Source organism: Haliotis rufescens, unplaced genomic scaffold (genome assembly GCF_023055435.1).
Source record: "Haliotis rufescens isolate VD_foot unplaced genomic scaffold, xgHalRufe1.0.p SCAF_1, whole genome shotgun sequence".
NCBI lineage: Eukaryota > Metazoa > Mollusca > Gastropoda > Lepetellida > Haliotidae > Haliotis > Haliotis rufescens.
Window position 1 is genome coordinate 7,042,567 of NW_025963779.1, and position 26,344 is coordinate 7,068,910.

The 26,344-nt window shown below is 41.4% G+C and overlaps 1 protein-coding gene across 3 annotated transcripts in view; it reads right to left on the reverse strand.

Annotated features, from left to right (window-relative positions):
• LOC124136684 (plectin-like) overlaps positions 1 to 26,344 on the reverse strand; it is a 51,271-nt gene that overhangs the window by 18,836 nt on the left and 6,091 nt on the right. For 2 of the 3 annotated variants that reach the window (XM_046502671.2, XM_046502672.2), the window contains exons 6-28: positions 26,201 to 26,245; positions 25,784 to 25,855; positions 24,608 to 24,798; positions 23,045 to 23,176; positions 22,199 to 22,291; positions 21,245 to 21,305; positions 19,260 to 19,309; positions 17,810 to 18,169; positions 16,789 to 16,941; positions 16,107 to 16,237; positions 15,364 to 15,538; positions 14,651 to 14,899; positions 14,046 to 14,096; positions 13,575 to 13,721; positions 9,060 to 9,238; positions 8,230 to 8,399; positions 5,798 to 5,895; positions 4,695 to 4,775; positions 4,201 to 4,425; positions 3,423 to 3,527; positions 3,028 to 3,165; positions 1,911 to 2,012; positions 1,676 to 1,711 (exon numbers count right to left, since the gene is read on the reverse strand). In XM_046502671.2, coding sequence (XP_046358627.2) covers positions 1,676 to 1,711; positions 1,911 to 2,012; positions 3,028 to 3,165; positions 3,423 to 3,527; positions 4,201 to 4,425; positions 4,695 to 4,775; positions 5,798 to 5,895; positions 8,230 to 8,399; positions 9,060 to 9,238; positions 13,575 to 13,721; positions 14,046 to 14,096; positions 14,651 to 14,899; positions 15,364 to 15,538; positions 16,107 to 16,237; positions 16,789 to 16,941; positions 17,810 to 18,169; positions 19,260 to 19,309; positions 21,245 to 21,305; positions 22,199 to 22,291; positions 23,045 to 23,176; positions 24,608 to 24,798; positions 25,784 to 25,855; positions 26,201 to 26,245 — 3,044 coding nt within the window. The remainder of the gene's footprint in view (positions 1 to 1,675; positions 1,712 to 1,910; positions 2,013 to 3,027; positions 3,166 to 3,422; positions 3,528 to 4,200; positions 4,426 to 4,694; positions 4,776 to 5,797; positions 5,896 to 8,229; positions 8,400 to 9,059; positions 9,239 to 13,574; positions 13,722 to 14,045; positions 14,097 to 14,650; positions 14,900 to 15,363; positions 15,539 to 16,106; positions 16,238 to 16,788; positions 16,942 to 17,809; positions 18,170 to 19,259; positions 19,310 to 21,244; positions 21,306 to 22,198; positions 22,292 to 23,044; positions 23,177 to 24,607; positions 24,799 to 25,783; positions 25,856 to 26,200; positions 26,246 to 26,344) is intronic. The other variant, XM_046502673.2, reaches the window with a different exon arrangement.

The window sequence follows — 26,344 nt, forward strand, 5'->3', positions numbered from 1 at the left end:
TGACAATCAAGTGGTTGCTCCCTTAAATATTGAAACATGCCGATTCAGTGGGCAAATCCTTCCATGAACAAATTTCCCCAATGTGAACAGATTGCAAGAGGATAAGACTAAACAATGCAGCATCCCATCATGTGACAAGTACATACACGTGAACTGCTAAGACAAGAAACAAACTACTTGATTTTGTAAAAGTGTAAAATTATGCTAGAATTTTTACGTCTACTGCAAAACTGTTAACTGTTTGATTCGCATTCTAGAAATTGGTTAGTAAGTAAGAAAATTGCAAGGTTTATTGCAATTAGCGATGTATCGATGTAGATTCTTACACTGTTATCCAGCTTGTAAGAATTCACATAGAAAGTTGTACATTTTCAAATGCAAAAATGTTACTAATCATTCCTTAAAATCTATCTACAAAAAACACTAACATCCCCATATGTCACAAATGGGTACACATGAACTAAGACATGAGACAAACTACCTGGTTCTCTAAAAGTGAAACAATTCCTGGAATAACTACTACGTCTACACCATAAATGTTATATATTCTTAAAATCTACCTTAAAAGACAAGTGAGTAAAAGTACCACTAGGTACAGGCAAGTCCTTCACTCAGTGTTAAGTGACATGCATGTTGCTACATGACCAGGCTACTGTGACATTCCACTCTACACAGTGGTAGCAAGCTAGAAAACAATGTACAATAACATCATGCTACTGGTTGCTATTTGTGATTTGAGTTGTTTTCCTACAAGCATAACACTTACCAAGATCTTATCCATTTTTTTATATATTTTTCTCTAGGAAAATAAATTGGATATACAACATATATAACCAACATGTAGAGAGTATTTAACTGTCTGTGTTTTAACCACCTATGTTCATCTTCAGAAAAAAATTGATAATTCTTATATTTTTGGAGGAAATCGATTATGAGGATTTACATGTTTCCCCTGATGTCTAACGTGAAGCAACATGCCAATGACGATCCTACAGTGCTTCGATGTCACGTTACAGGGTTACAATGCATTGACGTCAGTGTCTAAAGAATTTGGTGGAGCTACTCCCATTCCTTTTTGCCATAAGCAATACAAACTACCGTATTCGATGTAATAAGCGCCCACGGCGATATTTGCTAATATATTGGCAAGTTAACAATCCCAATTAGCACCCCTTCCGATTGATCAATGTACACAGGACTTATTTATTCGCGTATAATACGCACTCATGTGTTATATGCACCCTTAATTATGGGCAATTAAATTCTTGAAAAATATATCTGTCGTATATAAACAGTTCAAACTGTCAGCATAAACCACGAAATTTATCTTTCAACTCTGTTTTTTCCACCAAAATAATATTCTAATAAGAGCCCCCTATTTCTAATTTTGAGAGCGCCCTCGGTGCTTATACGTCGAATAAGGTATATCCTAAAATGGGAATTAATTAACTTATTGTCTGATATATGATGCAGAGCGACTGGACCTCCAGTTTATGATGGTTGCACTGCTAATATTGGCAATGGATTAAGAGTTGGAAACACGAACAAACCAGCAGACATCCTTCACTTGGAGCAGATTGCTTCAGGTGTGTAGGTAAGTGCCCAATACTTTCCCTGCATTTGTTTTACAATCAGTTCTTTTTAAGTGCGGGTATAGAAACATGGGAGTACTCACTGGTTTGACTGGAACCTGAGTCTGTAGTTGTTTCACCTAATAAAGAACATTAACGTCTATAACACATAGTTTCATCATGAAAACATATTTACAGGTCAGCATGATTTCAAAAATTGACTAAGTACTTAATAAATCTTACAGTAAAATATACCATTTCGTTACTTTACAGGACTCCTACTTTTGTAGGTCAAGGTGAGCCGAGCAGCACTCTTGGTCAATGAGTTGTCTCCCCTACCTTCTTCTCCAGTGTTGATCTCTGGAGTTCCTTCTTCTCCAGCTGATTGGTCAGTTCCCGGACAGCCTGTTCCTTCTCGGACCGTGCAGCCTTCACCTTGCTCTGTAAAGCAAGCACAAAGAAATTACACATTTAGATGAAGAAAAAAAAATATAAGAGAGTTTCATCTCTGTACATTTCAGAAGGGACTGTTTAATTAACTAAAAGTAGGCCTGGAGCTAACTAAAATCCTGGCTTTAATCAGGTCATTCAAACAACATTGTACTTGTCTGTAACTCAAGTTTTAAGAGAGAATTCAATCAGACAGCGATTGATTACCCAAATGACAGGAAACAATGTCTCAATTTCAAATGGCACCTTTCATTTTAGTATATTCAGTAAGTGAGTGAGTGAGAGCAAGCGATCGTGCGAGAGAGAGGGAACAGAATTTCAGTTGTGTAAGGATGTCGATGTCATTTCAATTTGAATTGGGGGACAGATGGCATAGCGAAGTCGTCAAAGCATGGCAAAGACCCAGGTTCTATTTCTGGTGCCATCCAAACCCCCCTCCCCTTGATGTGGATGGAATATTGCTAAAAACCTTACTCACTAATGTGGGAGAAAAGCCCTTAGTGCTGAAGTAGATGTTTTCTTCTTGGTGACCCCCCCCCGAGCACAGACAGTCATAATGCCTCCCTGTAAGGGTTCCCCACACTGGTCATGGGTATCTGGACACCTAGATGGCCACTGAGATCTCACCCTTGACAATGCATATGTATAGAAAGGCAGAGATAACAATTGTGTCAGTTTGCACACAAAAGAGGGTCAGACAGAATATCACATCATGTTCTGATTGGCCGCCTACATACATGATATGAGTACTTTATCCAATTATTATAGTCTGTAGTGACCAATCATTTTGGTAGAATGACCATGTTTTTTACAAATGGTTCATCAGTTTCGTCAAGAGGTCATGTTGTTTCTAACCACTCTACAGAGCCATGCCACAAGTCCCCATATACCATGATACACCTAGGACCAACACAAACAAGCAGAATCTTGTATCTGAATTGTGAGGAGAGTTAGTTTTTCAAACTGAATCCAGAACATAAGACTTGGGTTGGTGCCGGTGACCCACCTCCAGCTCCCTGTTGGTAGCCCTCTGTGTCTCCAAGTTCTTGGTGGAGAGTTTCACTTTGTTCTGGGACTCCGTCAGCTGCGCCTCGAGACCTGCCACCGCCGCACTGGACCCAGTCTTGTCCTTCTCCAGCAGGGACTGAAGACAGACAACCAGTGAGTGAGTTTGTGACTGTGTGTGTGTGTGTGTGTGTGTGTGTGTGTGTGTGTGTGTGTGTGTGTGTGTGATTCTGTGTTTGTGTGTGTGATTCTGTGTGTGTGTGTGTGTGTGTGTGTGTGTGTGTGTGTGTGTGTGTGTGTGTGTGTGTGTGTGTGTGTGTGTGTGTGTGTGTGTGTGTGTGTGTGTGTGTGTGTGTGTGTCTGTGTGTGTGTGTGACACATACAGTAAATCCTCACAATTTTATTCTGAAGATTTTTCATTTCCTTCGCAGTGTCAACTGGGACATTAGCCAATCGCTCCGCCTCCAGTTCCTCAGTCCTTTGCTTCACATTGGCCAGTTCCTGAAACATAAAACACATCTTACCAAGGTTACCACACACATCTTACCCAGGTTACCACCTCATACAATACAACTCTGTACATGGGGCCAATGATTCATGGTTTCCTCAAATGGTTAATGTGTTCACTCATCATACCAAAGCATGGGTTCAGATAAGCACAGACTCCAGGAGTTAAACACGTGTACGTTATTAGTCAATGAAAATAAAAACATCTCTGACCTTCTAAAAGAATAGGGATAGCTTAGTGGATAAAGCGTACACATGCCATGCCATGTCATGCCATGTTCGATTCCGCACATGGGTACAATGTGTCAAAAAACCCATTTCTGGTGTGCCCTGCCTTGATATTGCTGGAATATTGCTAAAATTGTAAGAGACAGGTCTTGCCTTGTGAATGACCTGGTCTATGACGTCAATTATACACAACTAGAATGTGATTGACAAGCATGCAAACATAGTGTTACCAACAGATGGTGACCCTTTGATTTGACAGGCATAGATTAGTTTGCCATATTTACCAAAAGAACTCTAATTAGGCCTGGAAGCCTGTATATGTCCTGATGACACCTTCCACTGGTAGAGGCTTGTGTTGGCAATATAAGTATTCAAGACTGTCTTACAACATGCTGACACTAGGTAACTGAGATCCCATATAAAGAGCAAATCATCTCACCTCCTCCCTTCCCTTGAGTTTGGCCTCCATGATCTTCTTGTACTGGTCAATCTTGGCGTCCAGGTCTGCCCGCTCCCCAGCCAACTCCTCGTTCTTTCCTGCGGCCTGACTCTTGGCCTCCTCCAACTCATCGCGAGTCTTGTCGTGGGCGGCCTTCTCCCCACGGAGGCTGGTGTTCAGGGCATCAATCTCCTGCTGCAGGCTAGACAGCTCATCAGACAGATCCTAAGAAGGATGAAGGGTGAGGTGAGTGAGTGAGTTGGGGTTAATGCCACTTCGAACTGTATTCAGTGTTCAGCAGAGTGTCAGCTTAACATGGGAGAGAAGTCCAAAGTTATGCATTTCAGTTAAACCCCCAAGATATAATGCTGATGCTGACCAAGGATCCTAACAAAGCTAAGGGATGCAACGCTTAACAGATTTCAGCGTCCTGTGAACGATTTCAGGTTCCTGTCAAGTTCTGAACCTGAAACCCAGCTGTCAGCCAAACTCACCTCTGAGGGTTGGCCAGCATCAGGCAGAGATCCTTGCAGTGCAACCTGGTCTTGGAGAAGTTGCAACTGACTCTCCAGTTCCTGTTGAATGAAATGTTTAATCATGTACTTGGCTTCAATTCATTATTTAAGAATTTACTTACGATACATGGATTTACACTTGTGCACATCGGTTTTATCTTTACATTATTAAATACTTAAGTGAGTGAGTGAGTTGGGTTTAACGCCGCTTTTAACATTATTTCAGTTATATCACGGCGTGTCAGCTTAATGTTGGAGCAAAGCCGAAGTGATGCAGGTCTATGACGTTTACCACTTCGGTAAAACCCACGAGCACGGGTATGGTGCTGACAAAGTTAGAAATATAATTGGGGCGAACCGGGATAAATACTTAAGTAGACTCTTATAAATAAATAATTCAACAAAAATAACATCACAGATTGCTTGTTTCATCATTAACACAAAAGACAATATTAATGATGTTTTACATAGTTGTGAAAATGACCATGGAGCTTAAGCAGCACAGGCCTCATTGAGTGAGTGAGTGAGTATGGTTTTACGCCACTTTTAGCAATATTCCAGCAATATCACGGCGGGGGGACACCAGAAATGGGCTTCACACATTGTACCCATGTCGGGAATCGAACCCGGGTCTTCGGCGTGACGAGCGAACGCTTTAACCACTAGGCTACCCGACCGCCCCAGGCCTCATTGAGAGTAAATGTGTTTATTAATATTCCTCCAATATAATGGTCGAGGACACCAGGAATGACCTTTACACTTCGTGTCGATACAGGTATTTAAACAACTCTCATCAATGTTATACAGTGCCATGCTACTGAAACAAGCTTGTTTGTTTGTTGTTTAACACTGCACGAAGCAGATGCATGACGGTGGCCTGTAAATAATCAAATCTGGACGAGATAATCCAGTGATCAATATTGTGAGCAATGATCCACATTGTCAGTTTATGATGACTCATTATCAAGCAAGTCACCACCTAATCCATTTTGGCGCCTCTTGTGACCAGCACAGGTTGTTGGGGACCTACTAACCAGGCATGTTGTTGACGATAACAAGTACATTTTGACAGAAACATGTACCTTTCTGATATCCTCCAGACGCGTCTTGTCATCCTTCAGAGCCTCATTCTCAGACTCAAGGTCAATCACTTTTTCATCAAGTGTAGACATATCTTGTTCTGCATCATTAATGATTAAAATTGAAGCACATATATACATTTATCATTTAACTTAAGCATTTATCCATGACATAAGCTTATAACATAAAAACATGTATGTCATACCCCAATGACATAAGTATGCAAATTAGATATGCAAATTAGATAACCGGAGGGAACGGTTTGATTTGAAACTATATATTATAAGTGAAGTTACACCAGAGATATAATCAGATTACACAGAATCGTTGTTGTTACCCTTATTAAAGTTTCAATTATTCTGCAAAAGTCTGTTCAAGTATTTTGTTTAAAATAATCCGAGGAACTTTTTTTCTCAGCGAATTGTTTATTTTGGTTTACATGGCTATGGAAAACATGTATCACTAGGCACGATCTATACGTAAGATTTCGACAAGTTGCTGAGGTTAATGTTTAATGCAATTATTCCTTAATTTGGAAGCAAAAATGTGAAAATGATAAATAGAATTCATCACTCGTGTTTTTTAATATGGGAAATATCAACCTCGTCCCGTTAATCGGTATTTGCCTCGCCAAAGGCTCGGCAAATACCGATTATCTAAGACTCGGTTGATATTTCCCATATTAAAAAACACTCGTGATGAATCCTCTATATACTCTATCAATGCTTAGCACACCTGTGAAACATTCCATCACATGAAGAATACAGTCAACCAAGGGCAAAGAGGTCTGTATCTCCTGCCATTTACATAGGCTGCTATCCCAGCATGGGGCACATTAGAGTTTTTGGCTATTCGTATAGTAGAAGATACCTATAAATATAGACTGGGGTGGCTTAATGTCAGGAGAAAATTTGGTGAGTGAGTTAAAATTTAACGTCCCATCGGCATTATTTTTAGTCTCATAGCAACGAGAATCAATAATGATTAAAATTTAGGCACATATACATACTCTATCAATGCTTAGCATACCTGTGAAACATACCAGGCTATAACCATCACATGAAGAATACAGGCAATCACACTGAAATAGGTTTTTAGAAAATTTGTCCCCTTTGAGAAGCGGAAGGAAGGAGGGATGGACTCTGTTCCTATACAACCACCCCAAATTGTGGCAGCGGATAATAATCTAACAGGTATGAGTGACTCAGTATGCTTTTATACTGTGTATAGCAATATGTTTTTGAATATATTGTGGGATGTCCCTAAGGAATGTTTTAAGGAAAATTAATAAAAACATAGCTGGGAACTAGCCAATTCACTCATGTAATTTTAATACCTCAAATGAAAGCTAAGTGTTTAGTGTACAGGGTAAAGCCCCTATCTCACATACACGATTTAAGAAATTGCGAACACTATTTATGAAAAGTTGAAAAATCGTGTTGATTCGTGCTCAATCTTGTGGTTTATGCAAATTTCTTAACCAAACACGACCCTCATACGACCCTCATACGACTGAACATGACACTCATACGACCGTCATAAGCTATTCATATGATACAACACGATTTAACCTCATTTAACACAACCCCAATACGACTGTCATACGACCAAACACGACTGTCATACGACGCCCATATGACTTAACACGAATTTACACGACCGCCATACGATTAAACCCGAATCATTACGATGTCCATACGACTACAAAAATAAACACGATCTCCATACGACTGAGCAAGACCTTCATACGACATATTTTTGTTTATTTTGGTCACGTGGGTCACAATTGCAAAAATTTATAACACGATTTAAGCCGTGCTGTGACGTCCATACGACCCCGCGCGACCGACCACGACTTAACACGAATGAACACGAATGAGTGCGCGACCATCATACGTTCTAACACGATTTAAGGAAAAACGTTAAATCGTGTTCATTCGTGTTCAGATTCATGAATGTGAGATAGGGGCTTAAAACATTTGGTGCATCACGATACACTGTGCCAGCATACTGTCAAGTTTTGCATCAACACGAAAAACTATTTGACAGTGACAGGTAAATTTGTATGAAAATTATTTGAAGAATATTACTATCTGCCAGTTTGTATTAAAGATCTGAGGCCATTGGTTCAACAACAGATTCAAATCTAATTTTGTTCGTTTGTTGTGTACACCACACTCAGCAATATTCCATTTATATAATTGCAGTCTGCAGACAATCCAGTGATTGACATCATGAGCATCGATCGATGCAATTGGGATACAATGGCATGCATCATCCAAGTCAACAAGCCTGACCACCCGATCCTGTTAGTCGCCTCTTACAACAAGCATAGTGACCTTTGACAACTAGCATGGGTTGCTGGCTCCCAGATCTTCACAGGGGTGAGAAATAACAAACATAAGTAGACATGGTGGAAGTAGAGATGTCCCACCCGTCTCCTTGGCAACCCTGGCGGCTGATGCGGGCCTCTGCTGCTGGAGCTCCTTCACCTTGACAACCCCGGTCTGCAGCATGGTGAGAGCCTGCTGTCTCCGGCCGCTGTCGTCAACCTCCTTCACTGCGACATCTACTGCCTCCTGCAGCCTCACACACTCCTCATCCCTGAGACAAAGCAGTACTTGGTTAGTTATCAGATTATTGTAATGTTTTACAACATGTTGATTAATATTATTTACCTTTTCAATATGTTTTTAGTTTATTTTTTTCATTTATATTTTTTTATTTTGGTTCTTAACTACATATTTATTTATTTATGTATTGTTCTGCACTTTGTTTTTAATGCCACACTATACACATAATTACTCTTGACGAGGTAAATGTGTGAAAACAAGGGCCCGAGGACCCGGCCCCTGAGGCGGTCCCGTCAGACAGCCATAGGAGTCGGGTCCGCTTTGTTTCCGCATATTTACCTCATCAAGAGCAATCATTCGTTTTGTTATACCAAATTTCACTTTAATGTTTATTAAGTGTTTAAACAGTCCTCTGTTTCATTACAGTAACTTAGCTGCCAACCATGAAATATTTGAACCAGACGCCATCTTGTTTTCCAGCAGACGAATCAATATTCATTACGTGACAGGTCAATACTGATTATGTGATGAGTCAATATTCAAGGTCAGTGTCAGTCACATGATTTCTACATTGAAATGTATTGTTTCATCACATGATACGGATTAACCAATGGAATTGCATCATTCCTAATAAAGGTATAACAATTCAAGCGGTATGAGGGCAGTCTGTGAATCGTGACCACAGCCTCACCTGTCCTCGGGAGTCGCTTCCTTCTTGTGTTTCTTCTTGTACTTCTGGGCCCATGTATCCAGGGCCTTCTGATTCTCGTTCTGCGACTCCTTCAGTTTCTTCACATCCTCTTCTTCAGACTTGAGACGTGTGTCCACCTCTTCAGCTGCAGTTGGAACCTTGCCATGGACCTCGTGTGCCTAGGTGATACATTTGATATGATAAGATCATATTCCTTTCATGGATCGTCTTGGCCAATAGCTAAAGATACCGGATACTTCTGACAAGTAAAATAAAAGAATGAGCACATTTTCAATTGAAGAGCTGGGCTTCATGTTTCTATATTTTAAAAAATCATGGCAGGAATATTTTTAAAATATGGACATAATTAATTTGGCCTTCATACAGTTTCACATCAGGTCATCATTAAAAACATACATGTCAGGTTGTCAATATGGAAAGAATGATTGGACGAATGGTGATTAATGCCTCAGTCAGCTATATTCCAGCTATATCATAGACAATCAAATCAGGAAAAGGGGAAACCAGTGGCTGAAAGTGTGAGCACCAATCAAAACACACACAGCCTGACCATCCAACAACAATTTAGTTTGACTATTACGACAAGCAGAACTACTTGAGACTGAGATCAACAGGAAAACAGGGAAAGAAGGACTAATCAATTTATAAACCTCTATGCTGGTACCCGCCATTTAACCAAACTATTCATTTTATAGTAACAGCAGGCATGAGGTTTACTTTTCCTAGTAAGACCTGGTATGAGGGTTTCCTTTTCCTAGTAAGACCAGGTATGAGGTTTACTTTTCCTAGTAAGACCAGGTATGAGGGTTTACTTTTCCTACTAAGGCCGGGTATGAGGTTTTCCTTTTCCTAGTAACACCTGGTATGAGGTTTACTTTTCCTAGTAAGACCTGGTATGAGGTTTTACTTTTCCTAGTAAGACGAGGTATGAGGTTTTACTTTTCCTAGTAACACCTGGTATGAGGTTTTACTTTTCCTAGTAAGACCAGGCATGAGGTTTTCCTTTTCCTAGTAACACCTGGTATGAGGTTTACTTTTCCTAGTAAGACCTGGTATGAGGTTTTACTTTTCCTAGTAAGACCAGGCATGAGGTTTTCCTTTTCCTAGTAAGACCAGGTATGAGGTTTTCCTTTCCCTAGTAAGACCTGGTATGAGGTTTTCCTTTTCCTAGTAAGACCTGGTATGAGGTTTTACTTTTCCTAGTAAGACCAGGCATGAGGTTTTCCTTTTCCTAGTAACACCTGGTATGAGGTTTACTTTTCCTAGTAAGACCTGGTATGAGGTTTTACTTTTCCTAGTAAGACGAGGTATGAGGTTTTACTTTTCCTAGTAAGACCAGGCATGAGGTTTTACTTTTCCTAGTAAGACCAGGTATGAGGTTTTACTTTCCTAGTAAGACCAGATATGAGGTTTTACTTTTCCTAGTAAGACCAGGCGTGAGGTTTACTTTTCCTAGTAAGACCAGGTATGAGGTTTACTTTTCCTAGTAAGACAAGGCATGAGGTTTACTTTTCCTAGTAAGACCAGGTATGAGGTTCACTTTTCCTAGTAAGACCAGGTATGAGGTTTACTTTTCCTAGTAAGACCAGGTATGAGGTTTTACTTTTCCTAGTAAGACTAGGTATGAGGTTTTACTTTTCCTAGTAAGACCAGGTGTGAAGTTTACTTTTCCTAGTAAGACCAGGTATGAGGTTTTACTTTTCCTAGAAAGACCGGGTATGAGGTTTTACTTTTCCTAGAAAGACCGGGTATGAGGTTTTACTTTTCCTAGAAAGACCGGGTATGAGGCTTTACTTTTCCTAGTAAGACCTTGTATGAGGTTTTACTTTTCCTAGTAAGACCTGGTATGAAGTTTTACTTGTGTCTCTCTTCTCTCTCTCTCTCAGGTCTTACATTTTCAACCAAAAGCTTGGAGGTGTGTTTTCGCCTATACATATGACACCCATTCAGCTTGTATTGTGGAGTAAGTGAAGTTTGGGTTGGGTCATAGTTTTCTGGAATGCCAAAGGAGGCAACCCTGCAACACCAATTTCATCACCTTAGAAACTGACCGCCTCGTTCACCTCCATCTCCTTCAGGTCAATAGACTGACACTTACAGGACTCACCATGGCTACGACCACCTGCAACAGGGCACTGACTCCCTCGTTCACCTCCATCTCCTTCAGGTCAATAGACTGACACTTACAGGACTCACCATGGCTACGACCACCTGCAACAGGGCACTGACTCCCTCGTTCACCTCCATCTCCTTCAGGTCAATAGACTGACACTTACAGGACTCACCATGGCTACGACCACCTGCAACAGGGCAATGGCTCCCTCGTTCACCTCCATCTCCTTCAGGTCAATAGACTGACACTTACAGGACTCACCATGGCTACGACCACCTGCAACAGGGCACTGGCTCCCTAGTTCACCTCTCTCCTTCAGGTCAATAGACTGACACTTACAGGACTCACCATGGCTACGACCACCTGCAACAGGGCAATGGCTCCCTCGTTCACCTCCATCTCCTTCAGGTCAATAGACTGACACTTACAGGACTCACCATGGCTACGACCACCTGCAACAGGGCACTGGCTCCCTAGTTCACCTCTCTCCTTCAGGTCAATAGACTGACACTTACAGGACTCACCATGGCTACGACCACCTGCAACAGGGCACTGGCTCCCTCGTTCACCTCCATCTCCTTCAGGTCAATAGACTGACACTTACAGGACTCACCATGGCTACGACCACCTGCAACAGGGCACTGGCTCCCTCGTTCACCTCCATCTCCTTCAGGTCAATAGACTGACACTTACAGGACTCACCATGGCTACGACCACCTGCAACAGGGCACTGGCTCCCTCGTTCACCTCCATCTCCTTCAGGTCAATAGACTGACACTTACAGGACTCACCATGGCTACGACCACCTGCAACAGGGCACTGGCTCCTCGTTCACCTCCATCTCCTTCAGGTCAATAGACTGACACTTATAGGACTCACCATGGCTACGACCACCTGAAACAGGGCAATGGCTCCCTCGTTCACCTCCATCTCTTTCAGGTCAATAGACTGACACTTATAGGACTCACCATGGCTACGACCACCTGCAACAGGGCACTGGCTCCCTCGTTCACCTCCATCTCCTTCAGGTCAATAGACTGACACTTACAGGACTCACCATGGCTACGACAACCTGCAACAGGGCACTGGCTCCCTCGTTCACCTCTCTCCTTCAGGTCAATAGACTGACACTTACAGGACTCACCATGGCTACGACCACCTGCAACAGGGCACTGGCTCCTCGTTCACCTCCATCTCCTTCAGGTCAATAGACTGACACTTACAGGACTCACCATGGCTACGACAACCTGCAACAGGGCACTGGCTCCCTAGTTCACCTCTCTCCTTCAGGTCAATAGACTGACACTTACAGGACTCACCATGGCTACGACCACCTGCAACAGGGCACTGGCTCCCTCGTTCACCTCCATCTTCTTCAGGTCAATAGACTGACACTTACAGGACTCACCATGGCTACGACAACCTGCAACAGGGCACTGGCTCCCTAGTTCACCTCTCTCCTTCAGGTCAATAGACTGACACTTACAGGACTCACCATGGCTACGACCACCTGCAACAGGGCACTGGCTCCTCGTTCACCTCCATCTCCTTCAGGTCAATAGACTGACACTTATAGGACTCACCATGGCTACGACCACCTGCAACAGGGCACTGGCTCCTCGTTCACCTCCATCTCCTTCAGGTCAATAGACTGACACTTATAGGACTCACCATGGCTACGACCACCTGCAACAGGGCACTGGCTCCTCGTTCACCTCCATCTCCTTCAGGTCAATAGACTGACACTTATAGGACTCACCATGGCTACGACCACCTGCAACAGGGCGCTGGCTCCCTCATTCACCTCCATCTCCTTCAGGTCAATAGACTGACACTTACAGGACTCACCATGGCTACGACCACCTGCAACAGGGCACTGGCTCCCTCGTTCACCTCCATCTCCTTCAGGTCAATAGACTGACACTTACAGGACTCACCATGGCTACGACCACCTGCAACAGGGCACTGGCTCCCTCGTTCACCTCCATCTCCTTCAGGTCAATAGACTGACACTTACAGGACTCACCATGGCTACGACCACCTGCAACAGGGCGCTGGCTCCCTCGTTCACCTCCATCTCCTTCAGGTCAATAGACTGACACTTACAGGACTCACCATGGCTACGACCACCTGCAACAGGGCGCTGGCTCCTCGTTTACCTCCATCTCCTTCAGGTCAATAGACTGACACTTACAGGACACACCATGGCTACGACCACCTGCAACAGGGCGCTGGCTCCCTCATTCACCTCCATCTCCTTCAGGTCAATAGACTGACACTTACAGGACTCACCATGGCTACGACCACCTGCAACAGGGCGCTGGCTCCCTCGTTCACCTCCATCTTCTTCAGGTCAATAGACTGACACTTACAGGACTCACCATGGCTACGACCACCTGCAACAGGGCGCTGGCTCCCTCATTCACCTCCATCTTCTTGAGCTTGGTCTGGAGCTTCTCATATCGCTTGATCATCTTCTTCATGTCTTTCTGCATTTCACGGTTCTCGCGGCGAAGACGTTCCAACTCCTACAATAATGAATACATTGACAATGAAGCCATCTCGTATAAACTCAGCATACTGTAGTGCTCATAACAATATCACAGTAGGATGTTTTTCTCTCTCTCTCTCTCTCTCTCTCTCTCTCTCTCTCTCTCTCTCTCTCTCTCTCTCTCTCTCTATATATATATATATATGTACCATAACATCCATTTTTACATCAATCACATTTTGTATGTATAAAACATGGCAGATTCTATGTCGCACTGAATATTGCCTATAATCATTATCAACTTTTTAACCATCAACATAAAGACGTTTATTGAAATATGTTGCCACAATTGAAGTCTCACATCATCTCTCTCTGCAAGCTGACTTGTTAGCTCAGATACCTTCTCTTCAGACTGAAACAAAACCAAGGGTGCAAAACAAGAACAAAACAGAGAAAATGAAAATAGTCATGAATATTAGTGCCGGTACAATTAATTGTACATAAATAAAAAGTCTGAACAAAATTCTGATAAAAGCGTAACAAGAGTACGAAAACGAAACAAAATTAGAAAAAAACAAAGCGTGCAGTGATAATGAAACTATTAATACAAGGCTCATAAGATAATCTGGTGATTGAGTGATTTGAGCATAATGCCACTTTGAACAGTATTCCAGTTATATAACAGTGTGTCAGCTTAATGCTGGAGGAAAGCCCAAAGTGATGCAGGTCTCAGACATTTACCACTGAAACACACAAGCACAGGAATGGTGCTGACAAACCTAGAAACATAATCGGGGCCAACTTGGATTCAAAACCACGATCCTAGGTTTCTGACATGCCCATGGGACGTAACTCTGAACAGTGAACTGCATGTCTAAGACAACTGGGCCACCCGTGCCCCCATAAGATAGTTCAACATAATTGAGAAGTAAGAGTTGTTATTGCATCTAATGAGTCTGTATTTACCTCAGCACTGGCAGCAACAGTAGCAGCTGCAGCTACAGCAACTCCGTCAGGTGCATCACCCTCGGCCAGGAGCCGCTCTAGCTCCACGATCTTGCCCCTGCTTTCGGACAGGTCAGTGTTCAAAGAACTGATCTGTGTATGAAGCAATGACTTCTCTTGCTGTAGATCTGAGAGTTGGGTCTGGAGGGCAGATAACTCTTGCTGGGCCTTTTCCAGGGCAGCAACAATTGATGGGTCTAGTACCATCACCTGATATATTTCACATGAATAAAATGCAATGTTGATATCATACGTTATAGGCTTGTCATAATGTATACTTTTGTATTTATTATATGGGAAAACACACACATTTTGATAATTTATTTTCATAATTCCGAGTAACCCTAAAGAGACTATTTCAATGAATGAGTACAGACGTACAAACTTTACACACTAATCCACGAGGCAAATGGTGCATCATGGATCTATGATGTCACATGTGATGCATCATAAGCATCGGTTCACACAACATACCAGCATGTTCATTGGTGCATTGAACCATTCTAATATCTCTTAAATATGAGTAAGTCTTCATATATTGACCAACAGGTATGGAATTCGGGTTTCTCTTGGCAGTCAGTATATGTCCATAGAGCAGCATGGAAACGTGTGTGCCCAGCATGTATCATAGCAACAGGTTTCATCTTGAAGCTGTCTCTACTGTAAACACCCACCTCCACTGTCTTCACCTCCGGGTCTTTGATGACAACAGGAGTTGGGTCCACCTCGGGTGGCGGAGGAACGTTTCCTGCCTTCACATGGTCCAGGGTCTCTATCTTCTTGTCCAGCGAGGTCACTACTGTGTTCACCTCCTCCAACTGGGTGTACATCTCCTTGGCCGAGTCGGATCTGCAGTGAGTGAGTGAGTGAGTAGGTTTGGTTTAACGCCACTTTGAACAGAATTTCAGTTATATATCACAGCGTGTCAGCTTAATGTGGGGGAAAAGCCTGAAATGAAGCAGGACATTTACCACATTTGAGAAACCCATGAGCACAGGTAGGGTGGTGACAAACCCAGAAACATAATCAGGGCAGGTTGGGATTCGAACCCAAAAGCATAGCCTTCTGGGCCACCTAAGGGATGTAACTCAGAACAGTGGATTGCAGGACCTTAGACAACGAGGTCACCAAAGCCTGCTGAATATAGGTAGAAGATATGTGTAACTACTACGTTTCTTAGCCACATTAAAGTGTAAGCTGTACAGAGAGGACCAAGTTCAAGGGGAGGTAACTACTCATTTACCGTCATGTTTGCAATGTAAACACATAAAGCTCATCTGTGAGCCACCTTGTACTACAACTATGACCTTCTAGAGATAAGTCAAGCATTACCATCATATAAATATCAAGAGAAGGGAGGTAACGATGAAGACAGATATAATACAGCTGCTTCCAGCAACTTAAGTGAGGCCCTTACTTGTCTTTCTCTGTAGGTGGATGTCCATTTTTCTTTTTGAAGTCAGCTTCATACTTCTTGATCTCCGCCTCCAGCCTTGCCTGCTCTGTCGCCATCATGGCCTTCTCTTCAGCAGTCTTTTTTGAGCTTTCCTGTGAAACAGAGTAAGTGAGTGAGTGAGAGTTTTTAGGTCTGCTGTTTGCAATATTCCAGTAATAAATCATGGCGGGTACACCAAGAATGAAACTTCACACAGCGTACAAATGTGGGGCTCACTGTCAACCACAGAACAATTTATATTGATTGTTATCTGATTTTTCTTAAAATCCAAATTTGTTATCAATTAAGACTTTTATCTATGCGCTAGTTCACTTGGGCATGAATTATATCTTCATACTTGATAAAGAAAACTTGAAAAATCACTTTGAAGTTGCAAAAATAATCAAATACTTTCAAGTAGGAACCAACTGACCTGCAGTAATGCCTTGTTAACTACTTTACTTTTTTATATTGTATAAGATTACGAAACATTTGATCTAGATAGACCCCTTTTCATTACTAACATGGACACTCAAACTATGAATAACTCAACATGTTTGATGGGTCCTCAACAAGATTTCCCTGCACATTTACTCATTATGAAAACATCCAGTGCTCAGCTTCTGACTCCGTTTACTGAGACTGTCGTATGTGTAAGCTATACCTCTGCTGCAGTTTTAGACGTCTCTGATGCTGCAACAACAGCGGAGAGGGCAGCGTACTGGTTCTCCAGCATCATGTACTTGGTGTGGAGCGTAGCTGCATCCCCTGCCTGGCTCTTCATCACCTCGTACTTCACCTGCCACTCCGCTCGATCCTACACAAAAATATATTTTTTGGAGTAAAAATATTACTTACACTTAAACTGACCCATACTTATTGCTAATCTCTCTCTCTCTTCCAAATAGTAGTAGAAACTTCCTCCTGTTCTGTGTTCCCGGAAAACAGAAAAAAACACCTCACCCCAACACACCCGTGTCCTTGAGGCACACTGGAACCATGTAACCAGTCACTCCCTCTCTCTCTTTTTTCATCCACTGTGTAGTTGGGAAAAATTCTGTTCTATTTTATCCAAGCCATCCATTAATAATTAACCTTGCATTGTCTGTTCTCTGTTCTTGGGGAACACAGAGCAGGTCATTTCACCTACTTTTCGGAAGATTGGTTGTTTGTTTGTTGTTTAACGCCGCACTCAGCAAAATTACAGCCATATGAAGGCGGTCTGTAAATAATCAAGTCTGGACCAGACAATTCAGTGATTGACATCATCAGCATTGACCCACGCAATTGGGATATGATGACATGCATCAACCAAGTCAGCGGCCCTGACCACCCGATCTTGTTAGTCGCCTCTTACAACAAACATAGTTGCCTTTTACCGCAAACATGGGTTGATCCAACATCAATTCTACCCCGGATCTTCACGGGTCCTATTCAGAGTGAGTGAGTGAGTGAGTATGGTTTTATGCCGCTTTTAGCAATATTCCAGCAATACCACGGCGGGGGACACCAGTAAGGGGCTTCATGTCCTATTCAGAATAGAGAGAGATAAACAATAAGTATGAGTCAGGATAAGATAAATTACAATACTTTCAAATGAAATACATTCTCAAAGTTCTTCTCAAGACCAACTGAACATCATAACACAAGACCCTGACAGTCAATCCTTGATGACAACAACTAACCTTAGAGACAAGAGCCAACTCGGCCTGCAGTTTGTTTATTTCAGCGACCCAGGACTTCCTCTCTTCCGCCAGCCTTTCACGCTCTTCCTCCATGCTCTGTCTCTCGTCCGTCATCTCCTGTCTCTCGCCATCGATGTGCTCCTTTTCTCTCTCTTGCTGCTCTGCGTCTCTTACTACTGCTGTGCCCACAATAGCTGCTGGCCTGCTCTCACCATCAGTCTGGGTTTGGGCCTCGGACGTCTGTGCACTTGATGGTGGGGCAGCTGCAACTACTGCAGCTCCCACAGGGACAATTATCGACATCTTGGAGTCTTGTTCAGACAGTTGGATTTTCAAACTTTCCATCTCTGCCAACAAGGCCTAACAGCAATGCCAAAAGAAAGAAGTAATTTGAGTGGAAAAGCATACACATCCTCCGTTTAGTTTGTCTGGAATGATTTTGTGTTTCATGTGCAACTCAATCTGTGAATTTTGTCAGCTGACATGAACCGCTGCAGCCCAGAACGATACGCAGCTTCATAAGCTTGTAACGATTTCTATCGTAAAACATTAGCAGGCTAGAAGATAGTGTACTGGATACCTTCCGCCATTTTGGTGAGGGGTGAGCATAAGCTCCTTCTTAAGTAATGGTTTCTAAGTTGTTCAGCCGCCATTTATAGCTATCTCGCTAAATTAACAGGGGGTTTTGGGGGTGATGAAAGCTTTCCTAAGTATGTGTATGTTTTAGTTACCAAAGTTAATGAAAAATAAAACATGTTCGATGAATGTGACCCCAATGCATTTTTAGTGCATTTTTTTGTTGTTGTTTAACACTGCACTCAGCAATATTCCAGCTATATGATGGCCGTCTGTAAATAATCCAGTCTGGACCAGACAATCCAGTGATTGACATCATGAGCATTGATCCATGTAATTGGAGATACAATGACATGCATCAACCAAGTCAGCGAGCCTGAAAAACCTGATCCCGTTAGTCGTCTCTTACGACAAGCACAGTCACTTTTTACGGCAAGCATGGGTTGCTGAAGAGCTATTCTACCCCAGATCTTCACAGGTCCCCAATGCATGTAACTGATGAGGTTGCTACACATGATTATGATACATCTATTAATTTTTTTATGCTGATGTCTGCATTATGATTTGCTTTGATATTCAATTTTGTGGTTCAATGAAATTAAACAATATGATGCAAGCCCCCGTATTAGAAGCATCAAACAAATATGGCCGCTATCCGGGACAGTGCAAGTGTACCCATATACAAACAGACATCCTTTTTATCAGCACTCATGCTGAAAACAGTGTGAAACAATAAACACCGTCTATATCACTGTTCAAATGAGAGATAGAAGACACCCATATATGTTTCTATGTTTCACATTTTTTTTGGCAGTGAGTGTAATACTCATGCATCATCTCCAATTAGTTGGTGAAGGTGTTTCTGTGTACTTACAGCATTGTCAGTTTTCATCTGGGATATCTGTTCTTCATGTTCTTTACCAGCTGAAATATATTACCATTATCTTGTAAGACATAACATCTTAAAACTCCTGAATTCCTATTGGCACAATATATTATCACAATAACTGTTGTGTAAACCTAAGAAATCAGTTGTTTCATCTGTACTCAAAGGAAGAATCACAAAGGTACCAAATTAATGTCATTGATGGAATAATCCACATGTAGCAACGACCAAATGCATCACCCTAACATAACACTATAGACAAGTAACACCACACGAGAACCAGGGGGTCGATGCACAAGCATGTTCTGCATGTGAAAAATCATGAATAGGTCCACAAAAGTAAGGGGCATTCGGGTGCAAAACTCTGTCTGTGAGCAACATTTAAATTAAAGTAAAGCAAAACAGAGTACAGTCGTGCCTTGTTCATACGGACACTTGCGTCATTTCACAATTCGTCCGTATAAACGAATTTCCGTATACACTGTAACTGAAACCAGCTTCTTACTGGAAGAGTTACTTCCCTTCAATTATGCAACTCATGACAGATGACAGAGCAAACAGATTCATCCACTCAATCTTTATTCAAGACATACACTTTTAAAAAAATCTGACATGGAAGTTTGAACTTTACCACATTTTGTGGTTTGAATTTTAAACAATAATTCCAAATTGTCCAGATCGCCTGTGTTCTCGTAATATGTAATCAAGGTCTCTATACAAGCACAAGCTTCCTTCCTCACCAGATGCCATATTTATCGAATGGGATTATATGGACAATAAACAAGCTCGTCTCAAACGTAACTCAGTGTCACTTGGTTAATTGACTTCTCACGAATCAAAGGATTACCACCAGCGGAAGGATTACCACCAGCGGAAGTGTATTGTCGGGGTAAGTGAGACAATTTTGTGTGCATTTCAGTGTTTTGTGTATGAAAATGACCATCCGGTTCCGGAAACTGAATTTCCGTATATACGGGTAAATTTATATAGTAATTATTTCGTTTTGAATGAAAATCGTCCGGGAACCAAGGTTTCCGGATATCTGAAGTCTGTATAAGCGGGGCATGACTGTACTATCTCGTATCGGTACCACAAGCATGGTACATCAGACCAGCCCCAAGGCCACAACGGCTGCCCAGGACCACTTTATACGGCTACGTTATTTGAGGCAAAGCTATAGAACAGCATCCTCTATGACAGTAGCTATACTAGGGTTGCAAGGATATCTGAACAGACATTGTCAAATGTGACATCAAAGGTGCTAAGCACATATAATATGGCTTAATCTGTTGGTTCAGTACGGAGAATTATGCTACATCAAACTGATGGGACAGCCAGTGGCAGCATAAAGTTGTGGGTGGTAATCTCCCACACTGGCAGAATGAACATGGTGCAAGTGTAAGGTAACATAACGGCCCAACACACATTGTTGCCATTATGAACTTTGTTAATGCCCTCGGTCAACACAACAACGCTGAGCCACACACAACATGTGTAACAGCAGCATTCCTCCTGGGGCTCTCAAAATCACCATATTGTAAGCAGAGAGGACACCTATCAAAGCCTAGTTTCCACCCTTGCCATTCAAGCCTACTTTTCTTGGCTGATTACCAGGCCACCTTATGAAGAATACTAGAACACGAGCTGTGTCCTTTGTGACAAAAACTTCAAAATAACTTCACTTCACTTCAAAATATTTGTCTTTGGTTAATTCTGGAATAATTTTGACAGCTGGTGACTGTGGAAATAACCAACCACATTTTCGGAACCTGGATGTTGATTTTGTTAAATTAAACATGCTCTGAATGCCCTCTCATATTTTAGCAGAGGCAAGTAGGCTTGAAATGGCAAGGGTGGAAAGTATTATAGGCTAGTGGACACGCTTGCCATGGGAAGATGGGCTATTGGTAGCAGGAAGCTACCCTGTACTTGAACTACAGGAGAGTGTAATGACTGTATCGTGAATCACTCACCTATGACGGCTGACGCACTGGCTTTGTCCACCAGCTGTGTGAAATGAGTTGTCACCTCAGACTGAAATCAAACAAATGAAAACAATTGCAAAGACAGACCTTGCTGCTGGCAAAATCTTATTTATTAACCTTACTTTTGATCAATCATTCAGGCCAACACATTGTATAAGTTGGATCATATACAGTAAACTACGTTTTAACAAACACGCTTATAACGAACTAACAGATATAACAAACTGTTTTTGGGTCCCGTCCCTTTGCTGTATATAGTAGGGCTGTTACGATTCACTCGCGTATTCGGTGAATTGAACCATAACCATTCATGAATTGAATTCCTTATTCATGGCCACTAGAATCGAATATTTATGAATATGCTATCATGTATATTTACATACCCTGTACCTCAAAATATCCATAACAACGTATTATATGCATAGATTTATTTCAATGACAACACTCTAATAATATTTAATTTGACAGTATTGTTGTCACTGATCATGGTCGCATTTGAGCAGGTACTAGTACCTGGATAAGTGCAGTATATAAATGTATAATTTATTAATAATTAACAAACCATGTCAAGTAATTTATGATGTTATTGTTTCACTGAATATAATAAATAATACATAAACTGCTGACTTGTTATTGTAATTGTGAATTAATATTCGTATTCGTTACCTAATACTCGTGATATGAATCGTATTCGCCTCACAGTGTTTTCATTGCAGCCCTAGTATATATGCTTATAATGAACTAGGGTTATAACGAACAATTAGTGGCCCCTTTGATTTTGTTATAGTCAAAGTTAACTGTACTTCTTTAGATGTGATCCTACAGAATTCTTGTCTGACACAGTGAGATCATTATTATTATATATATTATTTTATTGTAGTCATTTGAAAATATTCATGATGGAAAAGCACATTTGAGGGTGTGAGTGTCATATGAACAAACCTTTTCCTTTTCCAGTCGATCAATTTCCACTTTGTTTTTGATCAGGAGAACCTTCTTGTCTTTAAGCAATCTGTTGTTCCTTTCTGTCAGACTCTATAAAAATCAGTGTGTGATGCAATGTACTGGTGGAATCATTGAAAGTGTATACAGCAGAATAAGTTACACATACAACACATTCAAGTAGCTTGAGGAATAATTGTCTGATGAAAATTTATTACTTGAACACTTGACTTTTATCACTTCATTCAAATGCAGTTGGTTTGTCTAACACCATACACAGCGATATTCCAGGTGTGTGACCATAGCTTGTAATTAGTGTAAAGAAAGGAGTCTGGAAGGGACAACCCAGTAGTTGATATTATGAGCAGCGATCCATACAGTCGGAGTATGATAACTTGCCTCCATAAGTCGCCTTGTACAACATGCATAGGTCATGGGGGCCATTTCTAACTCAAAATCCCAACGTGAGTCATACATATGCATAATACTATTGTGTTCATTCAGACTGACATGAATCCTTATGGATCAAGTGATCCAACTTATGGATCAAGTGATCCAACTTATGGATCAGGTGATCCAACTTATGGTTCAAGTGATCCAACTTATGGATCAGGTGATCCAGCTTATGGATCAGGTCATCCAGCTTATGGATCAGGTGATCCAGCTTATGGATCAAGTGATCCAACATATGGATCAAGTGATCCAACTTATGGATCAGGTGATCCACTACCTGTGGAAGTACAGGATCAGGAGACCCTCACAGGCGGACCACTGACCAAGGCCCCCTGAGTTAATACCATCTTAGAGTGAGTGAGGGAACATGCTCTCATCTAGGAATGATCTTACCGCAAGGACTTCATTCCAGTAGACCTCCTTCTTGGAGAGTTCCGTCCTGTGGATGTCGATGACCTGGCGGAACGTTGTCACCTTGCCCGAGTACTGCTCCCGCAGACACAGGACGAACGTGTTGAACTGGGTCTGCCCAGACAAAACCAAGGGGAGTGTTAGAAATCAAGGGGGGTTGGGGATGCCTAAGGACTTAGGCTATAGTATCTGGATCTAGGAGCCATTAAAACTGTCACTAATAACTTCGGGACAAGACTCCTTGACTGTCAGTATTTATATCAAACACTCCGACTTTAGTAGAAGTAACCAATAATTTTATTGAAAAGATTTAATTGACCCCAACAATTCTTGAAAAAAATAATTATGCTTCATATTGTTGAAAAAATAACAAATTGTCTGCCATAATTTTAATTTAAAAAATATTGGAAAGTTTCCTATGAATTGTATATTATTATATCTGTCATTTCTTCTTTCTTCTTATTGCACCTCATTGTGCAATACAATCACGAATGTGGTATTAGGTTATTGCGAGGTTACTGTATATTTTATAGATGTAGGCTCTGTGATAGCTACATGGAAATATATTTGGAGCTAGGGGCCTGGGATTTTGTGTCATGATTGATTTGCACAATAAGGTGTTTGGTTTGAACAGTTTGTCAGTAAACAGGTGCACCACAATAACCGTGAAGGTGTTTGCACTCCATCAACCACACAGCTGGTCATCTTGACATGCGTTTGAAGCCTGTAAAGTACACTTATGTGGATTTGTTCGGAAATAGCCAAAAAGAGTTATTGAAAATGCATCGTTAATCGCCAGCACACAAAGTCAGCGATCTAATATCTAACCCAATCAGCAACTGAGGCTTCCACAAAAATGAAAGTCCTACAACTGGTAGTCTAGATCATGTACTTTGTGTACCCCTCTGACAAGTGTAAATTCGCATGGCTCCCACGAAAGCTATGAACACGCAGTGCCATTTAGAAAGTGGTCAGATGTAAAAAAGTTATATTTGGGATAACATTTTCTTAATAAAGTATGGATTCTAGTACTATTTTGGGTTGATTGTCCATCTGGGAATCGAACCCACACTGCCAGATTGAGTACCTAATTTACACTTGTCAGAGGTGCCTCACTCTGGCAAAGTACTAAAAGTTAATATATGAATCACGTGCAGGAATTTGATGCCCAGTTATGCCTTGGGTTATATTTCAGTCTCATTATTTTTATTGACTTTCCGTGTATCAGGGGAAATAGAACTTCCTGAGGTTTGGTTTAAATATCAAAGTATGCCAACACCAACAGTTTTTACAATCAGCAATGTTAGAAAGAAATACGGACATTTTGTTCAGAAATAGCCACTTGTTCAGTAGTAACCAACACCTGCACAAGTATCAATGAAGACAGATTTGGCTCAAATGTTGGTTAATGTGACATTTTGCGCTAGTGCTTGCTTGTGCTTTCTCAACTAGCACTAGAACAATATGAAAACGTTGCATAGAAAAAATAAACTCCACAAGTCAACTTCTATCTCTTTTTCACAAACAGAATCTCGTTAGTTTTACCTGTGTTTCATCCTCAATAGCTCTGTAGTGCTTGTCAATGTCATGAACGATTCTGACGTGGTTTGTCTTCATGTTCGTCATGTCGTCCATGATGCGAGATATGGTGTTCCGGGCATACAGGTAGGGAATGTATGCATTCTGCTCTGGGCCTTCAATCTCTAAACCAGACCTCGACCTCAGGCTCAGTGCATCTGGGAGGGTATCCAGACAAATAATTACCGGGACATAAGCTAAAAAACATAACTTGCAGTCCTGGTGAGCATTGGAAACAAATAGAGTAAGAGACTGGACTGTTGATATTATATCACTGTGCAGACAAGGATTTTCTCAAGACATTGTCTCACTCAAATGAGTTTGAATTTGTTGAGCTCAAGTTCACAGCGTTTAACTGTAGATCAAGTTTGGAAACATTTTGAAAGCTGTTTCTTCATTTATGTGACTGAAATAATTGCACAACTGGTATGTCGGAACTCCATATTGTACTTCACAATAAGCTGATAAGTAGAAGGCACATAGGGTCATGTCTGGGTGTTACACCAGGGTTAGAAACTAACAGCTTTTGCCCACTAGTCCTTATAATGATAACATATAGCAAAACCCTTAAAATTGGCCAATTTCTACTAGTACTTAGGATACCTTTACTTTTGGGCAGTTTGGTAAGGACTACAGGACTAGTGCCAATTTCTAACGCTGGTTACACCGGTACAGATTGTGCCTGAGAACCTACAGCATATCATCAGTGGAGAGTGTGATCATCATTATGGATAGTGATAAAACAAGCAATAGTCAAAATAAAATGTTTATTGACACTGTACAGTGTTAACAACATTTATCAGCTTTAAAGGTTCCAAACGAAGTGTGAATGGCAGGATAATTGATGTGGGGTTGGGGGTTGGGGTGGGGTGGGGTAGGAAATCATGATAGTTTTCAGAATTGGATCTTCTAAATGTCCTTATTTTTATAAATTCTGAGGTTTGGGGAAATGTTTAATTCAAATTGGGATTTTTTACTGTCACTTGCTACAGACTAGGGGCCTAATATTGGCCTCTGAGTGGGTCTAGATAAATCCCTGCTTTCTGTCAATCTTTCGATTGATGGATTCACAGTATGCTGTTATAGCACACTCTGCATCATGGTTAAGGTGTGTGAGGAAACTCTGCATTTCTATCCAACTACCTTCCTCCTTTTCCTTTCCATTCTTGTCAATGCGACTGACAATGGTTGATGTGGACTTGGCACTAGCAGGTCCTGTTCAAACATTGAAACATTTTGAAAGCCAACATCTATTTTACTGCAAACAGTTTTTCCAATAGACACTTCGAAACATCATGTCAAACACAAGGACAAAATGTGAACAAATAATTAAGCATTGATAAAAAAACAACCTTTTACACGGCACACAATAAGACTAACTAGAGCAAAAATGCTTCACTAACTCGTGAACATGATTAACTCACTGTTACCTTCCACAGTGATGTGGACCTTAAATTCAAGGTTTCAAACAGAGTTGATTGTAACGTGCTTTGGAACCTCTGATAGACCAATCAGAATCAAGTAATTTCCAAATCATGGTGGAATATCTCATCAACTCACTCTGTTTTGATCCTGTTGGAGTTTCACTTCTATCAGTCCAGGCCTCTGGGAATATCAAGCATGAGTCAAGTTTCAAAAACTTTGTAATACTGAACACATCAAATATTAAATTCTTTGAAATTCATAATTATGAGGAATAAGTGC